The sequence below is a fragment of the Ciona intestinalis genome, chromosome 1 (assembly GCF_000224145.3).
Source record: "Ciona intestinalis chromosome 1, KH, whole genome shotgun sequence".
Lineage (NCBI taxonomy): Eukaryota > Metazoa > Chordata > Ascidiacea > Phlebobranchia > Cionidae > Ciona > Ciona intestinalis.
In genome coordinates, this window is record NC_020166.2 from 2,339,517 (window position 1) to 2,366,282 (window position 26,766).

General features: G+C 33.7%; 3 protein-coding genes and 1 long non-coding RNA gene across 7 annotated transcripts in view; 1 reads left to right on the forward strand and 3 right to left on the reverse strand.

Annotated features, from left to right (window-relative positions):
* LOC100184264 overlaps positions 1-2,087 on the reverse strand; it is a 3,022-nt gene extending 935 nt beyond the window's left edge. For 2 of the 4 annotated variants that reach the window (XM_026840862.1, XM_009863881.3), the window contains exons 1-2: positions 1,817-2,087; positions 326-428 (exon numbers count right to left, since the gene is read on the reverse strand). In XM_026840862.1, coding sequence (XP_026696663.1) covers positions 326-428; positions 1,817-2,016 — 303 coding nt within the window. In that variant the 5' untranslated portion in view covers positions 2,017-2,087. Of the gene's footprint in view, positions 1-325; positions 429-780; positions 1,411-1,719 lie in introns of those variants that run through there. The other 2 variants (XM_002130392.3, XM_018816148.2) reach the window with 2 other exon arrangements.
* A 2,230-nt stretch (positions 2,088-4,317) lies between these two features.
* LOC100186644 lies at positions 4,318-4,906 on the reverse strand. Its single transcript, XR_182012.4, has 3 exons — positions 4,764-4,906; positions 4,648-4,676; positions 4,318-4,472 (listed from the first exon to the last, which is right to left on the reverse strand). It is a non-coding gene; the product is annotated as an uncharacterized LOC100186644 (long non-coding RNA).
* A 2,685-nt stretch (positions 4,907-7,591) lies between these two features.
* On the reverse strand, positions 7,592-9,136 carry LOC101242497 (solute carrier family 43 member 3-like). The gene is made up of 2 exons (XM_004225547.1): positions 8,101-9,136; positions 7,592-7,734 (listed from the first exon to the last, which is right to left on the reverse strand). The coding sequence occupies exons 1-2, from the start codon at positions 9,134-9,136 to the stop codon at positions 7,592-7,594; spliced, it is 1,179 nt and encodes a 392-aa protein (XP_004225595.1).
* Positions 9,137-10,872: 1,736 nt separating this feature from the next.
* On the forward strand, positions 10,873-26,317 carry LOC100179525 (DNA polymerase theta). Its single transcript, XM_018817333.1, has 26 exons — positions 10,873-10,996; positions 11,507-11,639; positions 11,841-12,019; positions 13,026-13,107; positions 13,532-13,660; positions 13,882-13,978; positions 14,418-14,554; positions 15,089-15,207; positions 15,606-15,695; positions 16,349-16,471; positions 16,799-16,941; positions 17,326-17,415; positions 17,837-17,979; positions 18,629-18,767; positions 19,080-19,285; positions 19,843-19,967; positions 20,337-20,452; positions 20,932-21,059; positions 21,358-21,500; positions 21,689-22,452; positions 22,974-23,144; positions 23,599-23,664; positions 24,016-24,174; positions 24,993-25,041; positions 25,597-25,771; positions 26,143-26,317. The coding sequence occupies exons 1-26, from the start codon at positions 10,873-10,875 to the stop codon at positions 26,315-26,317; spliced, it is 4,005 nt and encodes a 1,334-aa protein (XP_018672878.1).
* The last annotated feature ends 449 nt before the right edge of the window (positions 26,318-26,766 follow it).

Consider the following 26,766-nt stretch of genomic DNA (forward strand, 5'->3'; position numbering starts at 1 on the left):
TAGCCTGATCGTGTTTAAACAATTAACACGGTCTGTGGAAGTCGCGAGGATACAGTTTGATAATTCATTGAATGTTTTGTTTACTACCAAATGAAAAGAGAAAACTAAACGAAAAGGTGTCCCATCTTCCCCCACCCTACTATATATTTAATACTCGTACTCAGTCAATTCTGTAAAATTAATACTGGCACTCAGAGAACCCAACTCCCTGAGTTAGGTTCTACGCCTACGGCATGACACGCTATGGGAGCTAGTTGACTGGCCTGTTACCCCACATTATTTGACCTATTTAGTACTAACTCTCAACCCAAACGAAAAAGCTTACCTGAAGATCGGTGTTGTTCTTTTCAACAATAATGCCCAATGCCACTCCTACCATTTTATTTTTACCAGAACATTTTTCAAAAACTCCAGTTGAGCAATTTTGCCTTATCATATTTTCTGTTCTGTGTGCGTCAATAGCTCTATTTTTTCGTCCCATTTATAGTTAACAAAAGTCATTCAAATAATTACAAAACCATATACTTACGACTCCTATATACCGTTGTTAATTGTGTATAACACGATCAAGGTGTTTGGATAGTATGTGTTAAAGGTGTCCCATCTTCTCCCAGTCTATGGGAGTCGTGAGCATACGGTATAACAATTCTGTGAATGTTTTTTGTTTACTTCTAAATGGGACGAGAAAATATAATGATAAGGTGTCCTATCTTCCCCCGAACTACTATATATTCCTAAACAAACATAGCAATTGCCTGGTATTCTCTAACACTAAAGGAGCTGGGGCAACACGAAAAGGTTTTTTAATGCAGTCAACATTTAAAATATGATGATAAAACACTTTAAAAACTGTCGAGCAACAAAGAACAAGTACGAGATACAAAATATTTGAGAAATTAATTTTAGAACATAACTTATAGATGCAACTTCAAATATGTAAAAGTCTTCTCGCTCTAACGTTCGAAGTTCACAAGTTTAATAATTTATAAATTACAGAAGCGATGCTCTCAATTTAATATACGCCAATGTAAACAAATGGTGTGGAGGAGTGGCTTTTGCGAATGGACTATCACCCGTTTCTTTGTCAATGTATTTCGTCAAGTCAACGGTTTTAAGAACAGACATTTTAAATTTATTTTTAGCGATTCTGAGGGTGACCGGAGATGTCAGAAGGCCAACACCGGCTTCACAGTTTAACATTTTTGCAACGCCGAAACTGCGTTTTAATAATGCGTAGGCCATATTTATTCCAATATGGTCAGGATCAATTACTATGATATGCTGGAACAAGATTCTGTTCGCACCAATCGCTTCAAATATATCATCGCCGTGTAAACTCTTCATAAAACGAGCAATTGAATGCCACCATAACTCTTTTGAACTCGCCTCTATCGAATACCATTGAAGTTTCTGTGACATGATATTCGTGTTAAAGTCTAACACCTAAGTTAGAGGGTTGTACTACCTGGTCGTGGGGGCCTGCTGGTAGTTACCGTGGGGCCTGCTGGTAGTTATGGCACTGCAGGGGCATCACAACAAACAATTATTTTTCTAAACTATTTCTTTGTTCTGTATATGGGTAAGGTCTTTGTAGGGGACCTGCGATTAATGCGAGATTTGGCCCAACTGTACCAGCTTGTTTATGTGTTTCGTCCATGTAACTGGTGTAACTCCGTCTTGGAATAAGAAATCCTCAGAAAAAGTAAATTTCTAACTTACCTGAAGTTCGGTGTTGTTCTTTTCAACGATAATGCCCAATGCCACTCCTACCATTTTACCAGAACATTTTTCAAATACTCCAGTTGAGCAATTTTGCCGTATCATATTTTCTGTTCTGTATGCGTCAAATTGTATCATGTCCGCTGTCGAGCTTGTCAAAGTAGTTCGATAGTTTGCGAAGGTGGAAAAATGAGCTGCAACCAAATTCTTTGCATCTTCGATATGCTTTGAAGTCAGACGTTCGAAGTTGTAATCTGTAATTCTTCTCTTTGGTTTGTTTCGAGTTTTCGAAGACATATTCGTGCTACTACTTTAAGTAGAGTCCTACCGATACCATTTTTTTCACCGATACCGATATTTTACACTGTATAAATAAAAATGAATACTTGTATTCAAGATATGGCAAGTAATAATATAGAAAAAATGGTTGTTCTGCATGTAGGTAATTAGGTAACCGCATATGTGTTGCTTTTGTAGGAAACTAGGACCCATTTAAAGGCTAAACCACGATGACCTTGAAAGCTAAACTACGACCCACGTAAACGTTAAACTATAACGTCAAAACGTAGCGTTTTGCTGCCAAACAATATATGTATGCAGTCCGCTTAAAGTGTGTAAACACACCCCACGTTACACATAACGATTCACGACTGAATTAAACTTTTAGCATTTAAGTGGGCACGCATTAAATGCACTACTAATTATCATTAATCGTAGTTAAAACATTATTTTTAAATCAACATCATATGATTAATATTAACTTCTAACATTACCTAATTAATGCGTGATTATGCTTTGTCAAAATTCATGAAAACAAACGTTTTTAAGCGACGACAACGTTAACTAGTGTAAGTTTACAATAAACGCATGGTACAGGAGTTGTACAAAGCGTATTTACACATATTATTTACCAATCACTTAATCCTCATACGTCATAAGTTTCATTAGTTATAATACATGTATAAATACATTCTGCCTACTGCTCCACAGTCACTAATGTCGACTAGAAACCGTTTTGTTGGTTAATTCAAATTTGTTTTTGAACGAGCCCAGTCGACCGTTGTAGTAAAAGGATTAATTAATATAGCACGGTGGGGGTAGATGGGACACCTTTTTATTTAGTAGTAAACAAAGAACATTTAATGAATTATAAAACCGTATCTTCACGACTTCCACAGACCGTTGTTAATTGTTTAAAACACGATCAGGCTATTTGGATATTGTGTGTTAAAGGTGTCCCATCTTCCCCGACTCTACTATACTGTGCTAATTAGTTAAAACGTGCTCATTCATTAGATCTGTGATCTCTTGTTTTTATTCTCTCGCTTTTCGCTGAAAACAATGCCTCTCGCCTTTCTGAATGAGAACGGCCACGCTTTAACAATTTTGTGACGTGTTTGTCACGTGGGTAGTACACTTCTAAATTTTTTTCTACGCAACTTTTAAATCAGTTTTATGAAATTCACGGTGTTTGAGCTGAAATATCTTTGGTTATACAGAACCAATTAAAACAAGCAAGGTGTCGTTGGAATTAGAAAAACACACTCTATCAATTAAAGCGATGTTCATTTGGGTGTGTTTAGAATCTTTGATGTCGTGGCCTGTCTGACGTAGTCTTCTCACTCTTCTGTAAACTACACTAAATATGACTTGAAGTAGGCATTTGACCTAAAAAAGATCTAAAATCGAGTTATGATAAAAGATACACCTTATAAACAACAAGAACATATTACAAATGTTAGAATCAAGTAAGCAACTACACGACAAACCACGTCACAGTCTAAACAAAGACGTTTTGCCAACTGACTTTTGCCAAACCAAGCGAAGTGGTCAGATGATTTCACGCATCGTAAATTTTAGTATCTGCAGACACGTGACACCGTCTGCGGGAAACATAGAGAAACTATGAGTATACTATGGAGAAACGTCCAGTTTAGAAAACAAGTCATGCGTATACAGTGAACATTCTTAGTTAGTTTAAAGGGGACACTAAAGAATAACAGGACTACAAAAAGTGATGAAAAACAAAATTAAAACATATCTAAATGGATATTAATGTTAGATAAACGAGTATATTCACATCTTAGGTAAATAAAAAAACAATTCAAATTAGTACCAACATTTTATACTTATTATTTCGAAATGTAAATAAAGCTTCTTTAGAAAGGTGTCATGTAAAAACGTAAACTTAAGCGAGTTTTGGTCACAGAAACGCACATATTGTATTGCGCACGCGTTGAGATAGCCGTAGTTCCAAATGATTGCTTAAAAAGACGTTTCACCTAAGCTTTTAATGCAATATTATCTGCGTTTTTCTTCAAAAATTATATGCATACGCAATTACATGACGGCGCTTGTAACTTTTTCAATTAAGGCGTTTATCCCTAGCCGAAAATTTATGGTTTCTATGTTAGTTGGTTTTATTCGATCAATTTTCGGTGCGCTGTTGGTAAAACGTATTACACTTACTTAATTTCATTTATTTAGGTATAGTATACTGTGGAGTACAGTTGGATGTCGTTAGTATTTCCGAATCTTTTTTTCGAACAATTAACAACTAACAATGCACCAGATTTTCCACTTTACAATAATCAATGATATTCAGAATATGATTTTATTTAGTTGCATTACTTAACTATAATGGCAACAAACAATATCTCATCTACTTTAATAGCGAGAGTGCTGACGTGGATGGTCGTCGACTGGCATGTCGTTCATCATTTTCTCCAAGTAGTATTGGTCGTAGTAATAATCTGTTAAAAAAGACAAAATAAACTTGGACGCAAAAAACATAAGCCAACACTGAACCACAGCATTACAAATAAAATTTTACACAGCCCGAAATTAAATGTATCCATAAACAGAAAACAATTGTGTAGAAAACAGTCATTTAAATAGATAAACAAATGTATGAGCTTTATAGCCTACCTTCCGCTGCCTTTTGCATTGCTTGGTTTCTGTAAAGAAAAACGGCGCGGCGGTTAGATATAACGTTCATAATCGTCTCAAATAAAACGGTTAGTTTATTATTTTAAAATACTAACTTCTGTTGGTTGTATTTCCACCAGTTGAGTGAAGGCGTCTTGCCACTCTCTCCTTGCTTGACGAGGCAGACGAGTCCGATGAGTAGAATGGTGAGAAGTCTTCGATCCATCTTGTTGTAAGTTGATTAACTTGTGAAGTCTAAGCAAAATACGGCCTTGCATTTATACGGTTCTGCACAATAACTATTTCCGCTTGTAGGAGGCATGTCAATTTACTTCCGAATAAGTAGCGAGGCCTGAGAGAAGAAATCTCCAAGAAATGCAAGGACTTCTCGTGCGAAAGAGGAAAATCCTCTTTTAATAACTTCCACAAGATAAAATAATATTGTTAAAGGTATAAACATTCAAGCTTTCATCAGAAATATTATAAAACCAGCGACTCATTTACCACGAGTTGAAAGACTGCTTCCAAATATGTAGCGAAGCCGAAAGGAAGTTATAGGCATTCCCGATGTGATTAAAAATTTCCCAGCTATTATAAGAAGATAACACCCACTATTAATAACATCTCCAGGATATAAATTGCCAATAACGAATCTATGAGATGAAATATTTATCTGAAATATTGTGAAATCTTTTCGGCATCCCGGAAGTATACCGTGGAGTACAGTTGGATGTCGTAGGCACATAAAGCCTATATTTCCGAATCTTGTTTTGAACAATTAACAACTGTTTTTCAGAGTCGCGAATATACAGTAGGATGGAGAAGATGGGACACCTTTAGTACATAATGTTTAAATAACCTGATCGTGTTTTAATGAATTAACAACGATCTATGGGAGTCGCGAGGATACGGTTTTACAATTCTTTGAATGTTCTTTGTTTAATATCAAATGGAAAGAGAAAACAAAATTAAAAGGTGTCCCATCATCTCCCCCTCCTTACTATATATACATTTTCTTTAATACGGAATGGTCTTAGTAAAACATGCTCTGTGGTTAGTTTAAATTAAAAACCGTTTTTAAAACATTCTAGTGTAAAGAAATAATGTATTACACAATGGCAAGTAACTGCATACATGCTAAATCTATCATTTCGGCCGTAGCAAAAATATTTATTTCAATTTATTTAATAGCAAACAAATACCAAAGTGTTCCAAGAAGATTAATATTTCAGCGCAAACTAAAATCATGTTTCTGCAAAAAAATATTATTTTATATAATATATTTTTATACAGAGAAAAATACAAAATATGCTCCACAATTGTAGGCCCTCAGTTCTTTATTTCTCGATTCAGTAGTGCTACAGCTTCCCGTCTCTTTGAAACGGACATCCACATTTCAAAATAACATTTATCCAAAAGGGGTTAGAAATAGTTAATCTGTACGAGGAACGCTACCGACATAAAAGCAAGACGAACTATTTATCAGAAATATTTCGATAACCCGTTAAGGCGTCCTGGATAAAGAAGCCCCACAATTTCTTGCAACAGCTCATTAACGACAAATCGTTGCGATAAGTTTTCATTGATTGACATGTGCACCAAGAACGTTGCGGGAAGTATAATCTATCTTGATTGACAGGTGTACCTAGAACTAAGCTCATTGACCTTATAAAGATTACTAAAAGCAGAAAGTTATCTTGATGCAAATTGTTTCAACATAAGATTTTTCTCTTACACATGAGAAGTCTTTGCATTTCTTGGAGATTTCTTCTTTCGGGCCTCGCTAATGATTTGGAAGTAAATTGACATGCTTACAACAAGATGGATCGAAGACTTCTCACCATTCTACTCATCGCACTCGTCTGCCTCGTCAAGCAAGGAGAGAGTGGCAAGACGCCTTCACTCAACTGGTGGAAATACAAACAACAGAAGTTTGTATTTTAAAATAATAAACTAACCGTTTTCTTTGAAACGATTAGAGGCGTTATATCTAACCGCCGCGCCGTTTTTCTTTACAGAAACCAAGCAGCGCAAGAAGCAGCGCAAGGTAATGCTTATACATTTTTTATCCTTTTAGATAGCTGTTTTTTACACAATTATTATTTCTGTTTAAAAAACTGTGGCTACATTTAATTTCGGGCTGTGTGAAATTTTATCTTTATTAATCTGGGTCAGTGTTGCCTTGTAACTTTTGTGAAAAATTTGCTAACACATTTTTTTGCATACAAGTTTATTTTGTCTTTTTTAACAGATTATTACTACGACCAATACTACTTGGAGAAAATGATGAACGACATGCCAGTCGACGACCATCCACGTCAGCACTCTCGCTATTAAAGTAGATGAGATATTGTTTGTTGCCATTATAGTTAAGTAATGCAACTAAATAAAATCACATTTTAAATATCATTTGTTTATTGTAAAGTGAAAAATCTGGGCAAGCTTATAAACCTGACGACGAAAGATAACGGTTGAAACAACGGCTATAGATAAAGAAAGAAAAAAAATAAAAGAAAATTTGTCATTTTCTTTTTTTTATTGTTTGAAGCGGTTAAATTAAAAATGCTTTGTTTTAAGATTGTTTAGAAAACAACATACAAACAAAACACGTTTGAACGAGGTACAAAAAACTATCGTTGGCGTGCGTGTCATAACATTATAGATTTGGGTGGGAAAAGATGCGGTAGCCTATTCATTTTAACTCTATTTTCTCGTCCTGTTTTTGAATAAACAAAGAATATTCAAAGAAAATATAAACCGGTATCCTTACGACTTTCATAGACCGTTGTTAAATGTTTAAAACACGATTAGGATGTTTGGATATTATGTGCTAAAGGTGTCCCGTCTTTCCCCATCCTACTAAATATACTTTTCTTCGAAAACATTGAAGAGAGTTATTTTATTAATCAAAACAATCACGCATTGTACAAAAACACTGAGTAAATTAGAAACTTTTATTTGATGCAGAAATAGCCGCGGTGTTGATATACACTTCGTGATTAATAGAATTTTTTCTCGATCCTCTATTGATTGTAAGGCGATATTTATAAAGAATTACTGGGTGTAGAAGAGAAGCGATAAACATACCTAAAAATACGTATATGCATTTATCAAAATTTGCCTTGAAATCGACAACTATAGAAGAAAATATTGGGAATTGAAGCAGACTTACAAAACCTGTTATTGTAAAGGCAAAACCGTGAAATTTTCCAAAGTCTTTTGAGGGGAAAACGGTGGATACGAAAGCATACGCAACGTTATAAAAGAATGCACGAAATATTGAAAACAAAAAGAATGAAAAATACTGCAGTGGTAAGATATTAATTAATATAAGACCACAAAATAAAATAGCGATCACGATGGTTACAATAAGTATAACACATACGGTGTTTGCCATAGGAAACTCTGCGCGGCGTGTAGTAAAACAGGCTGTCATTTTGTCCATAATTATACCGAAAACAAAGTTTAATGCAATTCCAGAGATTAACATAATTCCGAATGCGGATTCGTAATGCGCAGGCGCACCAAGTGCGGAAAGCCATTGCTTGACAGTTGAAATAAAGAACAGTTCCAGCATTCTCCCCAATACAAGGAAGTAGATATGTCCCCAGTAATAAACTGTACACAGCCCTTGCCGAAACGAACGTAACTCCGACCGGCACTCTGATGAGCATAAATGAAATGGCGGGTTGCTGCTGAGATGTGCTAAGTTTTCTGGACTTTGCGGCGACTCCGAGCAGCAATTTAGTTCTCTAATGCCATAAACTATATCTGCTGGAACGTTTCTGGGAAACCGGTACTTTGGAGTCAGAAAGAGTGTCCTTGTTACGGAAAACACTGAAAGCAGACTGTAGGCGATAAAGATAGCTTGTACAGATATACCTTGGTCATAAACTGATTTTAGCACCAGCGCTACTGCTGCAGATCCGTCGTAAGCACCGATAATTAAACTCATGATGAACGAGCTTCGTTTCGGCGAAAGGTAGGACAACTGAACCATGGACATAAGCAATATATCACCACTTATACACATCAATAATGCTGATGGGTAGATTACCCACGATTGCTGCATGTTTATAACAGCAAATAGTATACAGTTAGAAACGAACATGATTGTCGCAAGCGTTCGAGTCGCCCAAGTACCGTATGTGTCATATATGTAACCGCATGGTAGGAGTAATATCTTGGTTACCGATGTTGCCAGAACAAAAGCAAGGTTTAGCGCCGACTGCTGCTTCGGACAAGTGCTTGGTGCAGCTGGTGAGGTAGCGTATGCTTGCTGTAGGTCATATTCCGTGCTTATAGATTGCTGTGGTCTTGACGTGGTATTTGGCAAAAAAATTGTTGCTTGATCCGTTTTACATAAGTCATTATATATTCGAAGATCCTCTAGTATTCCAAGCAGGTAGGGCCAGCCGAATATAACTCCGCAAAACAAAAATGTCTCGAAGAATCCAGTCACGATTGCCAACATATGTTTCCGCCTCATTTTTTATAAAGCACCAGTTCACTATCTACACAATAGCCCCAAGGCGAAAAATCGGAACACACTAGGGCAAAATGAAGAACCTTATTTTGGGGTGGGGAAAGAGGGGACATCTTTAGCACATATTATCCAAATATCCTAATCGTGTTTTAACAAATTAACAACGGTTTACGGAAGTCGTGAGAATATAATTTTATAATTTAGTGCTCTTTATTAACAACCAAAAGAGAAAATAGAAGGAAAGGTGTCCCATCTTCTCCCACTCTACTGTAAGTTCTGTACATATACCTATATCGCAAATATAAATTCACTAACGCTAAGTTTAACTTTCCATATATATCTTTAAAATATCAGTTTTACCACACATTTATAATTTACGTCACAGTTTCCGTGATTATACCACTGTTTCTAGGCTACCAACAGTCTGCAGTTTACTAGACCATAACTGTCACGCTACATTACCAGACCACGCGCTGCATATATACAGAACACCCGTGTATAACTATAACTATACTTCCGTTGCTGAGACATATTCCTTCCGAATGATACATTTCTACCACGCGCTATTGCACATGCGCCGAGACGCTACTAAGCATGCGCATTAAGTCGAAACAAATACAATGACCAACCGGTTCAACTTCATTACCACCCTCCGTTAGAAACGTTCCAGACACGACGTTTACACGTTGAAACTTTATAGTTTTTGGTTTAAAATCGTCAGAACTAAGCTGGGTATGTTATTTGTAGCCTAAATTAACCAAGATCTACTAACAAACTCATTTCAAATTAGAAGGACTAACACTTTTCTTAAACAGGATGGCATACATACAATACCTCTCTCATCAATTATAAAATTACGGACATTTAACCAAAACAAATACTTTCAACCAGTTATCTGAAACTGGATTTTTCTGATGAAAAAAATGAACCAGGGTCTGTATGTTATTTTGAACTGGAATATTTATTTGTTTTTTTTTAATATCTGCTTGTAATATCAAAACTACATACCCAAAAATGAGAAAAGAGACTTAATTGTACTAACTTTCTGTTGAAATAATCTAAATAAATATTTACTTATTATTTTTACAAGAATAATCTCTGTGCCGTTTTTCATGTGGTCTCTTATGATGGATTAAAAAGTCCAAAAATGGCCGACAAACCATTTCGTTAGACTATATATGAAAGTAACTTTGCTTTTTTACCCGGGTGTTTTGAAAATTTCCAAAACATTTTTGTGTGCAGTTAGCCAAGTAGTATCATACCCGAACTCTTGTGAAACAAAGATAGTATGTGTAGCATGGAATTACAGCATTAGTGATGGTATATGAGACATGCCACAGGCTTATCATATGGAACCTACAAAAGAAGATTGGTGTTTTGTTAAAAGCTGTTTGTAACTGCCAAACAGAAACAGCAAACACGAGACCCAAGGTTTCTGATTTACGCGATATTAATTCAGATTTTAGTTGTTTTTGACTATTTGGCAGAAAAAAATGCGTTGACAATTGTTACTGTTGTAAGGTGTCCCATCTTTCCTCACCCTACCATACCTGTTTTTTTTTTAACAACAGCATTTTTCCAATACTTTCACTCTGCTTCGCATATATTAGTATAAATGAAAATCTAAATAAAATGTTTAAAAAAAAAGCTTTTTATATATATTATATATTTATATATATACTGTATTGTCAGCATGCTCACAACAAAACTTTTACAGCAAAGGCATTTCTGACCATATAATGGCAAATCAAAAACTGCAAGATTGGGGTTTACCAGAATGCATACGAAACAATTACACTGCAGTTGGTTTAACTGATATGTTCGCATGGCAGGCTGAATGTTTATCTTTGCCTGGAGTTTTAGGTAACAAAATAATGTTTTAAAAATCTAGTTTACTCGTTTTAACTTTATAAGCATTTGCTAGGCTTATGTGTGATGTTTTATAACATACCTATAAATAGTGGGATTGCTTTCGGGGGTTTCGTTTTTTCAATATGACCTAATGTTTGAGTCAATCTTCTTTAAAGCCGGTACCCGCTTATGGTATTGGTCTTGTCTTTACGCAGACTTTTGTTTCTATTTGAAGTATAACTTGAAAAAATTAAACATATATGGCTCGTTGTTTGTCTGCTAGGTGTAGCGACCACGCTTTTTTCTTTCAATTAAATGTAAAAAACAACTGTTGTTTTGTCACTTTATCCTGCTTTTTCGTTTTTTTAATCTTTGATACCATAATCAAAGAGACACACAAAAGTCTTTATTTTTGATATGTATATTAAACAATACTATTTTGGACAAACGTTTAGTACTCATGTTAAAAATTGTTATCAGTTTTTCAGTATTTTGATCTAATCCTTGTTCATTTTTATTCAGATGGTAAAAATCTGATTGTTTCCGCACCTACCAGTGCTGGTAAAACTCTTATTGTTGAAATACTGATGGCAAAAAGAGTTTATGGCACAGGGAAAAAAGCTTTGCTGGTGTTTCCATTTGTATCTCTAGCAAGGTAGCTATTTAGCTATTTACCAATGAGATTTTTAGAGACATTTAGATATTATGTGCTAAAGGTGTCCCATCTTTCCCCACCCTACTGTATCAAATGCAGCTGGTAGCAGACCAGCTTAAATATAAACTGTTTTGGCCATTCATTGATTAGGTATTAATAATATATAAACATTAATATATTATATTCATTTATTTACACCAGAGAAAAAATGTTTCATCTGCGAAATATTTTTGACGGTACTGGACTAAATGTTGATGGTTACATGGGTGGTATGTCGCCACCCGGTGGATTTTCATCCGTAGATATTGCAGTGTGTACCATCGAGAAAGCAAACAGCATTTTAAACAAACTTATTGAAGAGAAATCCACTGAACAACTTGGTAAGTTGCATGGGCCGTATTTAATGTCTAAGAAAATATTATGAAAATTACAGAAATAGATCTGAAGTTAAAATTGTCCAAATATTCAGCAAAGTTTTGCTCACATTGTTAAATTACAGTTGCTTATAGTTATAGAACCTTGTTTAATAATGTGGTAAATGTAATATATTTTGTCTCTGCTTGTTTGTCTAGACATCTAACAGCAGTGTAAAAGCTTTTTTCAAGTTGTAATCTTGGCTACCACATCTTATGATGCCACCTCTGTTTTAAAAGTTGGGGTTGCATCGTGCATGATATCTTGGTTATTTAGGTTGTCAGCCATATACTTACGGTATTAAATAAATAAAAAAATCCATAAAAATAATCTCCACAAAAGTACATTTGTGGTAATAGGCAGACATGAGGTGTGTGAAACAGAACACCTATAATATAACTGTTGTTGTCCTGCTATAGATTACATTTAGATAGGGATGCACATTACAGAATTTCGAATCCTTTTGTATTCGAATCTAATTACGGGCTTCGGTATTCTGTTTAATGACGTCATCACACGTCACCTCACATACTATATTAACAATTTTTGAAAATTATTACATTTGAAAAAAAAATATTTTTGTGTTTGTGGGACTTTCGAGAGTAAACGTTTCGTAACGTCTTTTCATAGCTTGCTATACGTTTCGTGACGCAAAAACTACCCAATGGTATAATTTTTGATCATTTTATAGCTTGTGATCCAACAAGGCTGCTATGATAAAGTCAATAAGCTGACTTTTGTATGTAAAATTCATTTTCCTATAAATATAAAAAGATTCGAAATTCTAGATTCGGAATTCTAGATTCGAAATAAAGTATTCTAGGATATCCTAGAATACCTAATTATTCTGTAATGTGCATCCCTACATTTAGATCTAACTGTAGTCAAAAATGGCAGTAACATTGTGTGTGCATCATATTTGTCAGTTGTCAACCAAATGGTAAATAAATTGTATGTGCGACATATTTTTAGGTATGGTGGTGGTAGATGAGTTACATATGGTGGGCGATGATGGGAGAGGGTACTTGCTTGAACTACTGCTTACTAAGATAAGGTTGGTAATGGTATAGCTTACTTGTTTATTTAGATTTGTAATACCATTAATTGTACTAATGTGTCTGTTACATGGTATTGCATTTTTAATTTCTAGCAAAATCTTGGGTGACATTGATAAATATAGTTACACTGACTTGTCCCTGTCGAACACTAGAAAACTCGTTGATTAATGTGTGGAATGTGATATACTTGGCCAATCTTACACGCTTTTAATCTAACAGCAGAGTAGAACCGGGGTTTAGGCTAAAGACTGTATGTGCTTAACATTTGTGAAAAAGTAAAAATGATTAAATAAAACATTTATTAAAAATGATTACATGAAACAATTTTCTTAAATGAACAATCAAAACATGTAATAAAAATGATTAAAGGAAACATTATTTTAAAATGAATAAAATAATAAATAAAACATTTATTTAAAGGTACTTGAAGACAAAGGAAATTTCAATAAAAACTCCACCATGCCAAATCATAGGGTTAAGTGCCACAGTTACTAACTTGGGGTTATTTGCTACTTGGTTGGATGGTTTAGTGTATGAGACAAAGTTCAGGTAAAAAAAGATTTATTTTTACTGTGGAACATGGCATTTGTGTTTATTTTGACCTGTATAAAGCTGAATGACCAGAACTAACAAGTTTTTGGAAAGAAAGAGACTGCATAGCAATAAATATTAGCATTCTGCTTCTACATATATTTGTAATGGAAATAACGTTTGACATTTCCACTATGTATGGTCCTTAACTGTAAAAGTTATCATTACTTATCCTACAGACCCGTCCCACTATCAAGATATGTAAAGATTGGGAAAGAAATTTTTGATGAGAAGTTAATAAAATGTAGAGATTTTCAACCTCAAGTTACATTCAATGTGAGTTTAGTCATTTTATGTAGATTTTATGACTTTATTTGTAAAAAAAAAAAAATTAAAAATGTTTTAAACTAATTCATATTTAGTTTACTAGATATAAGATAATCTATTACTTAAAAAAAATCAAACCATCATGCACATAATGTAAACAGTTTCACCCCACTTTTTAAAACAGGGGTGACAATCGTGACATCATATGTTTTAGCTCTCCAATTTTTAGCATAACCTTACTTTTACCCTACTGCTATGTGTTTACATAACACCTACAGCCAAAATTGCCAAAATATTTATTAACTAATGAGGTTTCCTATTTTCGATGACTATGGGTGTAACTTCATTTCGAAAATGTCCCCCAGATTTTCTTTATTTTTCTGGGCAGAGACTACTTTGTTTTGGCACATACCTATGAAAAAACATAAGAATTTTACTTTCTAAAAAGGAGGATGATGACGACATAACTGCACTATGTTACGAAACAATCTGCAATAATCACTCCGTTCTATTGTTTTGCCCGACTAAAAAATGGTGCGAAAATCTCGCAAACTTGATAGCAAGAAATTTTCAACAAATTAATGGGTATTTTATGTTATGGTTTACACTATTTAGAATAAGTTAAATTTTATTTATATTTTTCGAATACGATGCTTAAAATTAAATTATTAATAGTAGCAAATAAGGGTAATTAGCAATAAAACAAGTTAAACAACGATCGTTAAAAATAAAAAACAAAAAAGTATTTGTAAAAAAATATGTTTTTTTTATCTTGACAATTAATGCCATAGGTTTGTTTACTTAATGTTATATAATTGCTTTTTATTTTTTACTTTATGTAAAATATTTTTTTCACCTTATTTCGTACTTTTTACTTACTATGTAATGTTTTAACTTTATATATAATGGGGTTGTGGAGATTTTTGGATAACCTTTAGCACATAATATCCAGATATCCTGATCAAATTTTAAACAAACAACAACGATCTATAGAAGTCATGGGGATACAGTTTTAAAATTCTTTGAATATTCTTTCTTTACTACCAAATGGGACAAGAAAATAGAATGAAAAAATACCCATCTTCCCCCTACCCTACTATAACATATTTCTTTACACAGCACTAAAATTGCAACCGCTGGTCGAGCTGGCATACTGGAACAATTAAGAAGATCTCCTGCCGGTCTCGATCCATTGTTGCATGCAACTATTCCTATTGGGGTGGCTTATCACCACGCTGGTAATTAAACCTGTTATAAAAAATATATAATATATAGTAGGGTGGGGAAAATGGGACACCACATCTTATTCTATTTTCTTGTCACATTTGGTGGTAAACAAAGAAAATTCAAATAATTATAAAACTGTATCCTCACGACTCCTATAGATTGTTGTTAGTTGTTTAAAACACGATCAAGGTATTTGGTCCCATCTTCCCCCACCCTACTATATATATGTATTGATATATATTAAAAATTACGACCTAAAGAAGCCCTAAACTACAGAAGTATATGCCCCTAAAAAGTGACCTCAAATTTTAGCATAAATTGGCCCATTAAATGGAAACCACTTGCCTCAAAGGTATAAATTAAAACCAAACTTCTTCTACATTGTATTCTCCATAAACTTCATATACAGGTTTAACCACAGAGGAAAGGGATATATTAGAATCTGGATTTCGACAAAGTTATATCCTTGTGCTGGTTGCTACAAGTACTTTATCTTCAGGTAAATAATATGCTGTAGTAATATCTATTATGCAGATATTGTATAGAGCATATGATTGGAAATTGTAATAATAAATCCGGCGCCGTGGGAAAGTAATTCGTCTGGCGCCGTGGTTATGTGGTTACAGCAAGGCTGCCTGTAACCCAGAGGTAATGGGTTCTATGCTCGTCAGTGCTACCGTTGTGGGCGTTTGTGTTCTTGGGCAGGATACCTAACAGCAATTGCCACCCAGTGGTCACTAATGGGTTTCCAAATTATCAGCCATACATAAAAAAAGTAAAAAATACCCCCAACAAATAATCACTCACAAAGTAACATACATGGTAACTCGTAAGCTGACTCGAGGTGTATAAACACCTGTGTTATAACGACTGTCGTTATTTGATAACGCAAGGATAAAGTAAGTTACATTCAAATATTTTTGGTTTTATTCTGTTCAACATGGGTGAGGTGCTGAAACGTGGCAGGCTATGAGTCCTAAGATTTAGAATCGGCCCATTACCCCTAAAACAATTTGGTTACTCAGCTTTAACCCAGTGGTCACCATTGGGTTGAATCACATGTTTATTGGGCCAACTGTGGCCCAAATCTCAGTTCCCATAGCGTGACACACTGTAGGACCTCACACACAGAATAAAATTTATCTGATGCAGGAGTAAATCTTCCGGCGAGAAGAGTCATTATCCGGACTCCTATCTTCCATCGAGCGTTGATCGATCTCAGAGTTTATCAACAGATGACAGGAAGAGCTGGAAGGAAGGGAGAGTCTGATACGGGTGATTTTTTTGCTTTACTTTTACGGGTTGTGTCTTACGCACACATCTCTTCCAATTAGAACAATATGTTTAATTAAATGTTATTTACTAATTTTTTTTACATTGTATTGTATGTACAGACAGAGTGTAGTGGTCACGGATTTTATCTAAAATATTCTTTCTTTCTTTTTTTTAAGCGTGTTTTAACAACTGTTGCTTTACCGTTGCTACCCACCTTTTTAGTTTTGTAAACTCTCCTGTTTTTTTTTTTTTTTAAATTATTTGCTCTCTGAAGGGAATATGAACCATAAAAGGTTGAGAATGTAATATGATTTGAATATTTTACAGGAGAAAGTATATTAATTTGTCGCACCAATGAAAGAAATCAAGCGAAATTATTAACACTTAGCGATATACCTCCAGTGAAAAGTTGCTTGGTTGGGAAACTACAAAATAAATCAACTGTTAGAATGGAAAGGGCAGTACTAGAGGTAGAGCTTTTATAAGTTAAATATTTATATTTTATATATATAGTGGGGTGGGGGTAGGGGAAGACAGGACACAGTTACCACTTAATATTCAAATGTACTGATCGTGTTTTAAACAATTATTGGCGGTTTATGGGAGTCGTGAGGAAACGGTTTTATAATTCTTTGAATGTTTTTTGTTTACTACCAAATGGGATGATAAAATAAAATGAAAAGGTGTTCCGTCTTCCCCCACCCTACTATATATTTAAACACCCAAAGTATATATTTTCCAAATTATTCAATAAGTTACCCTATGTTTAACAAATATGAATGAAATTTTTACAATATCATTCTAGAAGCCCTGTACCATGACAACCGTATGTGATTTTATTTTATGCTTACCAGGTCATAGGAAGTGGTTTAGTTAGCAATATACATGAAGTGATGGTTTACATACAATATTCATTTCTTCATGCGCAGTTGTCAAGTGAAACTGTAAGTATTTTTGTTTTCTACTTTAAGAGTCATGTATAATGTGCCTTGTTACAATTATAACTTCCACTCAAAAGGATTGATTATATTATTTTTAATTTAAAAAAAAAAATATTTTTTTAAAAATTTAAACTAATAGTTTTGAAATATTTTTTTAATAAAACTTTGAATTATTAATTTAAAAAAAAAATCAAAAATGCATATGAGCAGGGGAGATGGGCCACCTTTTCATACCTTTTTCTCATTCTATTTAGTAGTAAATAGAACACACAAAAAAATATAAAATCATTTTCTCGTGACTGCCATAGACCGTTGTTAATTTTTTAAAACTCTATTGGAATTTTTGGATAATATGTGCTAAAGGTGTCCCATCTCCCCCCCCACTATATTAAAAATTTTAAAATAGAAAAAAAAATTCTGACAGACAAGTTCACAACGCCGACGTAGGTCATCTAATCACGAGTTAAAACTATTAGATGACATCGTACATACTTGTGTGGAATGGCTGGTGAATAATGAATTCATTTACCTTCAACAATGTGAAGAAAAAGGCCAATCAATGTCCAAGTAAGAATATACTGTTATTCATAGGTGCCAAACCTGGGCTGGCAAGGTAGACAGGCCTAACCTGAAATTTTCTGTACTGCATTTATCAGTAAACATTACAGCCAATAAAAATTGTTATTTCTTTGAATACAGTAACAAATATCAAGGTAATTAACTTAACAAAGAGGAGAAAATTAGCATTAAAACGATAGTCTTTCTATATACCTACCCAAGAGGTAAAAACCAGTTAAAGAAACAGTGTCAATTAAAAGCTTGCCTGCTAAATGTATAGTAAAAGTGGGTCTTACTATTTCTGCCTCCTGTGAATGAACACAGCTCATAACATTATATCTTAATACACTATGGTTAGTGGGCCTACCTCTAGCCCAGAGGTTATGTGTTTAAGACTCGTTGCTGCTACCATTGTGGGCGTATGTGTCCTTCGGCAAAACGTTTAACGGCAGTTGCTCCAACCAAATGGTCACTAATGATTTGTCCAAATTATCAGCAACACATAAAAAAATGAAAAAACTCCCAAAAATAACCACTCACAAAGTAACACCATTGGTACTCTTCAGCTAGTATATTAACACCCATGTTATAAACCACTGTCATTTTCCGGCTTTGCGGAGATAAAGCTAGTTACATGCAATTATACTTCACCCACTAGGAAAGTGATGGCTACACAATTTGGTCGTGCCTCGTTATATTCATCCTTACCAACCGACCAATCCTTACAAGTACTTGCTGATTTACAAGTAGCTTCCAGAGCGTTTGCTTTGGATTCTGAACTGCATTTAATTTATCAGGTATATAAAATATATGCTTTTTGTCTGATACATCTAATAAAAAAATTGCAGAACAGCACACAAAAGTTAACATCAATGTTTGAAAATTTAAATGGTTTTCACAAAAGTTACTATCTGCTACACCATAAAGTTCGTACTTTTTACATTGATTTACGCGTTCGTTATTTCAGATTACACCCCTGAATGTGTTAAACGACTGTAATTTAACAAAATATTTATCAATGTATAAGAATTTAAATGTTTTTCACAAAAGTTACTATCTGCTTTACCATCAAATCAGTACTTATTAGATTTATGCATTTATTATTCCAGATTACACCCCTGAATGTGTTAAACGACTGGCTATTTATTGATTGGTCACAATATTTATCAATCTACGAGAATTTAAATGGACCCCACCAGCGGGTGGCAGTGTTGGTTGGTGTGGAGGAAGGCTTACTTACAAGGTTGGCATCGGGTGGCGCTAGAGGTGCACGGTTTTCAACTAAGCTGCAACAGAAGATTACAATACATAAAAGGTAAATTGTTGTCTTTTTATATATGGCCGTCATAACTTTCACAATTAGTTGCAATATGTTTCAGTTTTTGTTGATTTTTTGAAAAATTCAGTTGTTAGTTTGCTGTGATAATTCTAAATTCATCAAAATCAGATCCATTTTTATTAAATGTCAGTTAATAGGTGACACTTTTTGGTCAGTTTAATCATAGTTTTTCAAGTATTTTTGGATTCTATCAGTAACTGGTTTGCTGCATATAAAAATTGAAAACAATTCAACAATGAATGCCAAATTTAAAAAAAAAAACATGTTTTACAGCTTAAAGCTTTGAAAAGCCATGTCTTTTGGCTACTTTTCACTTTTTCAGTTTTGAAATACGCCTTAAAGATAATCTAACACATAAACTTTGTTTTTAAGCAGCTTAGGTCTATCTATTTTTCCCACAGCTTTTATCCATAGCGCATTTTATTGACTGTCATTTTGCTACTGTTGATTTCTTTCTCTCCCTTTTAAATAATATGATTATTGCCATCGTTTTTAAAAATATAAGTAACAGTTTTGTTTGTTATTCTACAAAGATTCTATGCAGCTTTAATATTGCAAGATATACTCCAAGAAGTTCCTTTCACATCAATATGTGATAAATATGATTGTAATCGTGGCGTGATACAAGCATTGCAACAATCTGCTGCATCATTTGCAGGTTTGTCATAGATTTATTTTCTTTACAAGAGACATTTTTCATTGTTTTAGGACGTTTTTATGCTTTTTGTTAAAAAAAGTTTTTTTGGGGGGTGAAAAATTTAAACAGACTATTCAAATCTGGATTTTAGATGAAATGTTGTGTTCTTTCAGCATACAGATTTACTTTTTTTCTGTTTTTTTATTATTATTTTAGTTTGAAAACAAAATAAAAATTACCTTGAAAAATGTATTATACAATAAAATACCCCACATACAGAGTCAAAATAAAAGTATAATACACCTGGTAGCAACAGTATGTATTATACAACAAACATTACATATAATAATACCATACCGATTGAGAAAATGTATTTGTTTTACATACTAGGCATGGTAACTTCATTTTGCCACGAACTTGCATGGTGGTGTATGGAGTTATTATTCAATGAATTCCAATCAAGACTGTTGTTTGGTGTACAGCGTGAACTACTAGATCTAACTAGGGTAAGGTTGTTTTAACTTGTATAAGAATTTATTAAGCCAGACATATATTATTGTTTATTTTTATCTAATAAAGCGTTAGTTTTGTAAAACTTTTTTCTGTCATAAATATTTTTGTCATTATGTACCAGGTTAGCTTGTAACTTGCTTGCTTTATCTTCGCGCGGCCGGAAAACGACAGTTGTTAAACACAGTGGTTCTGTTTCATACACACGGTGGTTCTGTTTCATCGTGCCAGCTTACAAGTTACCACGCATGTAACTTTGTGGCTTTGTGGGTGACAGTTTTTACTGTATGGCTATCTTTTTAACAACTCATTAAGGACCACTGGGTTTCCATTAATTGTCTTATTTCCATTAATTTCCATTAATTGTCTTAAACAAACACAACAAAACGTTAGCAGTACAAGCCTTGAACCAATAACCCTAGAAGTAGTCAGACACTCCAATTTAAAAACTTTAACTAACACCTATGGTCTGTAGATACCATTGTTAAACAACAAGAGAGCACGAGGTTTATACTTAGCTGGCTTCACTTCATGTAAACTAGTGGCGGAAGCTAATTCCTCAGAAGTGGAAAACATACTGAGGAACATACACAAGTTTCAGAGGTAGATGGTTGTACATTTTTTTGTTTCGATATATTTTGACTTTGCAAAAAGTTTTCTGAATAAATTTTGGTGTCAATGTTTTTATGACTGGTATATGAACAATGTACTTTATATTTATTTTTTTTACATTTATTTAAAATCCAAATTTTCCCACAGCTGAATGAAATTACAAAAAATAAAATAAATAAATTAATATATATATCTGAATTCCAAATAATAAAACTAGTATATATACATATATTTATATATACATAACTTAGTAATTTTTACTCAACTTAATATAAATTTCCAACCACAGCAAGAAACACCTGTATGGTGATAATGCATGGGAGGTAGAAGAAAGAAAAAAACTTCATGTGATTAAAATAATTGGAAGTACCGAAGGATTGACGGAGGCAGAAGCTGCTGTTGCCATCATTGCTCATGCTAAAGTTTTGTCTGGTATGTAGAATGTAGTATATGGTGGCCAAGTGTTGCAAAGTGTTTTTTCTTTGAGGGAAAAAATGAGGGAAAAAAGAAACGAAAGTGAAAATGATAAAGAAAGTGTTTTTTGTTTTTGCTTAATTTTGGTTAGACTTTACAGACAAAACATATTTTTATTTTTATCTCATTTTGACAAATCTAATCAGATGCTGAAGGTATTGGAACATATTTGTCCAAATCTCGTCTTTCTACACAAACTGCTCACAAAGCTACACAACCTGTCAATCAAACCACCCAGCATGTCAATCATTCTACTACCAACCACTTTAGTCAATCCATCAATTTCCCGTCAAACCAAGCTGTCAATCAAACTATAAACCAACCTGTCAATCAAACCACCCCAAATGCCAGTCATTCTACCACAGGTCAATTCAGTCAGTCTATTACCCTACCCCCAAACCAACCTGTCAATCAAAGTTTCAACCAACCTGTCAATCAAAGTTACAACCCATCTGTCAATCAAACCACCCCAAATAGCAGTCATTCTACTACGGGTGCGTTCAGTCAGTCTATTAACCTACCCCCAAACCTATGTGTCAATCATTCCTACAACCAATCTGTCAATCAAAGTTTCAACCCATCTGCCAATCAAAGTTACAACTCATCTGTCAATCAAAGTTTCAACCTAGTGTTAACCCCACACACCCATGATAGTCAGAAACTGAGCGACCAAAGTAAAGTTTCGAATATCTCAATTTCGAATGTGTTTTCGAATTATTGCGCAACAATTGAAGACTCACGTGTGGCTCATGAAATCTCCCGTGAATTATCTGTATCATTATGTGAAAATAATGAAACTCATGTTGTCACCAAACATTCAACACCTTACGTTAGTAGAATGTCATTGGATTTATTTCAAACAAGTTTCAACGACTCGGTTGACCAACAAAAAGCTTCACCAGACATGCAGGTATGATATTTGAGCAATACACCTTTGTATATAAAATATGTATGGTCAGTTGTGGTCAGTGGCGCAGCCAAGGGGATTTCAATTAAAAAAAGAAAGTCATTTATAAAAAAATAAAAAAAAATAAATATTTTTTAAAACACTGCCCTTATTTTTTCTGGCTTAGTCACTGTGCTTGACTTTAAAGCTGGCTTGGCAGAGTATTCATACCTAATTTATAATTTTCTGCACTGAGTTAATCAGTGAACATTTCAGCATTTTAATAACTGTCCAAGTCCGTGCCTAAGCTTTTAATTTTTTTAAAATCATGAACAAAGTAACATACATGGTAACTCGTAAGCTGGCACAAGTTGTATATGAAACAACATCTGTGTTATAATGACTGTCGTTTTCCGACCATGCCAGAATAAAGTAAGTTACATTCATTCATTCAAACTTATTGTTTTACTTAAATCTGTAAGTATGAAGGTAATAAGCCCCAACCAATTTAATTATCTTTAATAGCATTTTAATTATTTTTTCAGGTTAGAAAACCAAAGATTCCATCCTGGTATACCAACATTGAACTTAAACCTGGTGAAAAATATAAAGTGTTTAACATTGATCACGAAAAACTCAGCGATTTCTTCCATATTTGGGCAAATGAGACAAAGTTTGCATTTTCTGTAAATGTCCAAACTTGTACATCTGAAAAAGTAAGTTTTCAATTGTGATTGCTAATTATAAAGGAATTCATGTTTTTGGAGAATATCTGATAGACAAATGTTATTTTTGAACCGTCTATGCAGTGATACAGCCAGGGGATTTTAATGGTCACAATCTCTTTAAAAAATAACATTTTTTTTAAAACTATTCAAATGTTATTTTTTGGTCAGTACATGCAGTGGTAAGGGTTTTTTTGCGCCAATTTTTTTTAATAATTAACAATTGAAAAAAATGTGCATAAATAATAAAAATACCTTTTTTTTTCTTTGAATCCCCCTCCCCTTGCCTTTATGTAACCTATTTCATGATGTAAACAAAACCTGTCCTAAATTTACTCCTCAATATCCAAACAGATTACTAACTATATGCTTGTCTCCTGTTAGCCTTTTACCCTATGGTATAAAAACTTGTCTAATTTTGCTGTTTTTTATTGTTTTTGTTTAGGATCCCAAACTTGTTGGTTTATCCTTATGTTGGTCACCCACTGTGGTTTACTATCTTGATATTCAGGTGAGTTTTACAAGTGTAAGGTACACTGTATGACTTTATATATAGGTTCACTATGCAAAGTGCAAACTTTAAACATCCCTCAAAAAACTATGTGTAGAATAAGAAGTGTGTACTAAATGAATAACTTGATCATTTCAAAAAATAAAAGCCTATGTGTAGAATAGACCTTGACTGGGGCGAAAATGCTGCAATTTTTTATTTTAGCAAAGCTTTGTAGCAGATTTAGCTCCAGAATATTTGTAAATTTTGATTATTTGTCACAATTATTTTAATAATAGTTATCACTTTTGACTTGTTAAAGCTTGCTGTAACATAATTGTTAAAAAATATTAAATTAGATCTTCTATACAGATTCTCAAAACAAGACACCCCAGTGTAATAGAAGATATTCAAAATATCTTTGAAAGTTTTGATGAAGACGTTATACAAATTGCGTTTTGTATAAAAGATCAGTTTAAATGGATGTTAAATAGTGGTGTACATGGTGTTACTACGTCAAACAATTGGCAGGTGGGTAATATGCATAGGGATGCACATTACAGAATAATTAGGTATTCTAGAATATCCTAGAATACTTTATTTCGAATCTAGAATTCCGAATCTAGAATTTCGAATCTTTTTATATTTATAGGAAAAAATAATTTTACCCACATAAGTCGGTTTATTGACTCTTTCATAGCAGCCTTGTTGGATCATAAGGGGTAAAATGATCAAAAATTGTACTATTGGGTTAGGTAGTTTCTGCATCACAAAATGTGTAGCAGGCTATAAAAAGACGCCCCGAAACGTTTACTCTGAAAGTCCCACAAACACAAAAATATTTTTTTCAAAATTATTAAGTTTTAAAAATTGTTGTTATGGTTTATGATGTTATTAACAGAACAGAATCCCGTACTTAGATTCGAATACAAAAGGATTAGAATTTCACAGATTTGAAATTCTGTAATGTGCATCCATAGTTATATGCATATGGATGCTGGATGCACATTACAGAATAATAACAATACTTTTTGGAATCTAGAATACTTAATCTCTAGATAATCTAGAATACTTTTTTTTGGAAAATGCAAAAAAAGATGCCGTATAGTGGCGTTAATAAACAGAATACCAAATGTGTAATATAATTCGAATATAAAAGGATTCGAACCTCACAAATTAAAAATTCTGTATTGTGCATTTGTCTATCCATATATAAGCAACAAATGGGTAATTGGGAGGTAGCAGGGCCACGTCTTGAACCCATTACCTTTGGGTTAGGAGCAGACGTGCTAACAACTTTGCGATGGTGCGTTTGGCGCCAGACAAATATAAATTTCTTTTTATTCCAGGATCCTATGATAGCTAGTTGGCTGATGGATCCTGACAACATTAAACAAGGTTTATTTTCTTTGGTAGAACACTACTGTTCGGAACACTTATACTTATTTCAAGGTAGAGTTTTACATTTATGCCTACCTAAGTCTTTATTTTTGGACAACATTTTGTGGGGATTGGTTAATTTATCTTCTTTGATAGAACACTACTCTTCAGAACACTTATACTTATTTCAAGGTAGTTTTACATAGCTTCAATATGCCTGCCATAGTTTTTAATTTTGGGCAACATTTTTTCGTTAGTGGTTAGTTAGTGGACAACTTAAAATCAAGTTAATCAACTAGTAATAGCTGTTTGTTTTTAACCTAATTAAAATTACTCTAACTTCTATTGCTACTATTTTTTTTCAACTACAACGGTTGGATTTGCACTTTTTACCTTAATTTTTTTTAAAATCTGTTTTGTGTTTTGAAACTTTGGTGGTACCTTTAGATCACATTTAAGAATTTCTATCAATACAAAAACAATTAACCTTATTTTTCATATGTTTTTGGAGTTGTGCTATATTCTGTTTATATAATGTGGAGTGCAAAATTGCAAATATACGTTTTATTTCAGACACAAAGTATGATTGGGATGTGAACAGACCATCGTACACCAGTGTTTCCAGTGAAAAAGTATGTTGCGTTGAATCAATAGCTTCATATATTCTTATGTTGCAACTGGAAGAACAACTTTCTGGCATGAATATGTGGCAACACTTTACTGGAGTTGAGATGCCACATATGTATTGGTAAGTTGTGTGGAAATGATGTTTATAGAGTTGTTTTTCCACCACGGGTAATAGCAGAACATATAAAGTACTTTGTGTAAAATTGCCAATTGGTATACTCCTGGCCACCCCTGAAATCCGTTACCCTCAATTTGCGAAGCCCTGATTCACAAAGTTCAAAAATTATATTGTTTTGTATATGTTTTTTAATCTTAATCTTACTTTAGAATCTACCAGTTGTTCCATTTTTTTTTACTATAAATCTTTTTGTGTTGAAAATTTAAAAAACAACATGTGTGGTGACTGTAATAGTATGTGGTAATTGCTAACTCTGGCCTAAATTCCAGGTTCCATGGCTTGGCTTTTTACTCATTTCTTTTACACCTTTTCAGTGTTGCACTTCTAGAACTAAACGGCATAGAAGTAGATAATTCACTGTTAAAAAGATATAGGTTAGAATTGCACTCGGCATCACTGGCTCTGCAAGAAAAAGCTTGGAAAATCTTAGGAAGAAAATTTAATCTTTCAAACCCTAAAGAAGTTTCCAAGGTATTTTCCGTTTTGTAATTTGCTTTGCTATAGTTAGAGGATGTTTTATCTTCAAGTTTAAGTGTAAAAACACAGTTTTTAGCCTGCAAGGATTTTGCATTTAATTTGTCTCATAGTAATACACAACTGGGTAGTGGTTACTATTGAGATGTCTAACTTGTCAGTCATACATAAAAACAATCACCCACAAAGTCACATAAACTAATCACCATAATACATGTAAGCTGGCACGAGTTGTATGGAACAGAGAACTTGCTTTATAACGACAGCCGTTGCACTTTCATGCGAGGACAAATAAGTTACATATGATATATGTTAACTAGTTAGCAGGCACGAGGTGTATGGAACAGAACATCTGTGTTATAACGACTGTCGTTTTTCAGCCACGCTAGGATAAAGCAAGTTACATTCATTCATTCATTTATTCATTTATAATATACAGGTATTATTCCAAGAGTTAAGATTAG

Excerpts from the sequence above, each read along its gene's own strand:
- LOC101242497 (XM_004225547.1), bottom strand. The coding sequence starts at position 9,136 with ATGAGGCGGAAACATATGTTGGCAATCGTGACTGGATTCTTCGAGACA. Across the intron at positions 7,735-8,100 it reads TGCATTAAACTTTGTTTTCG|GTATGTTTATCGCTTCTCTT; the intron begins GTATAATTATGG and ends ACGTATTTTTAG.
- LOC100179525 (XM_018817333.1), top strand. The coding sequence starts at position 10,873 with ATGGCAAATCAAAAACTGCAAGATTGGGGTTTACCAGAATGCATACGA. Across the intron at positions 13,661-13,881 it reads GTGTATGAGACAAAGTTCAG|ACCCGTCCCACTATCAAGAT; the intron begins GTAAAAAAAGAT and ends CTTATCCTACAG. Across the intron at positions 21,501-21,688 it reads TCATGCTAAAGTTTTGTCTG|ATGCTGAAGGTATTGGAACA; the intron begins GTATGTAGAATG and ends AAATCTAATCAG.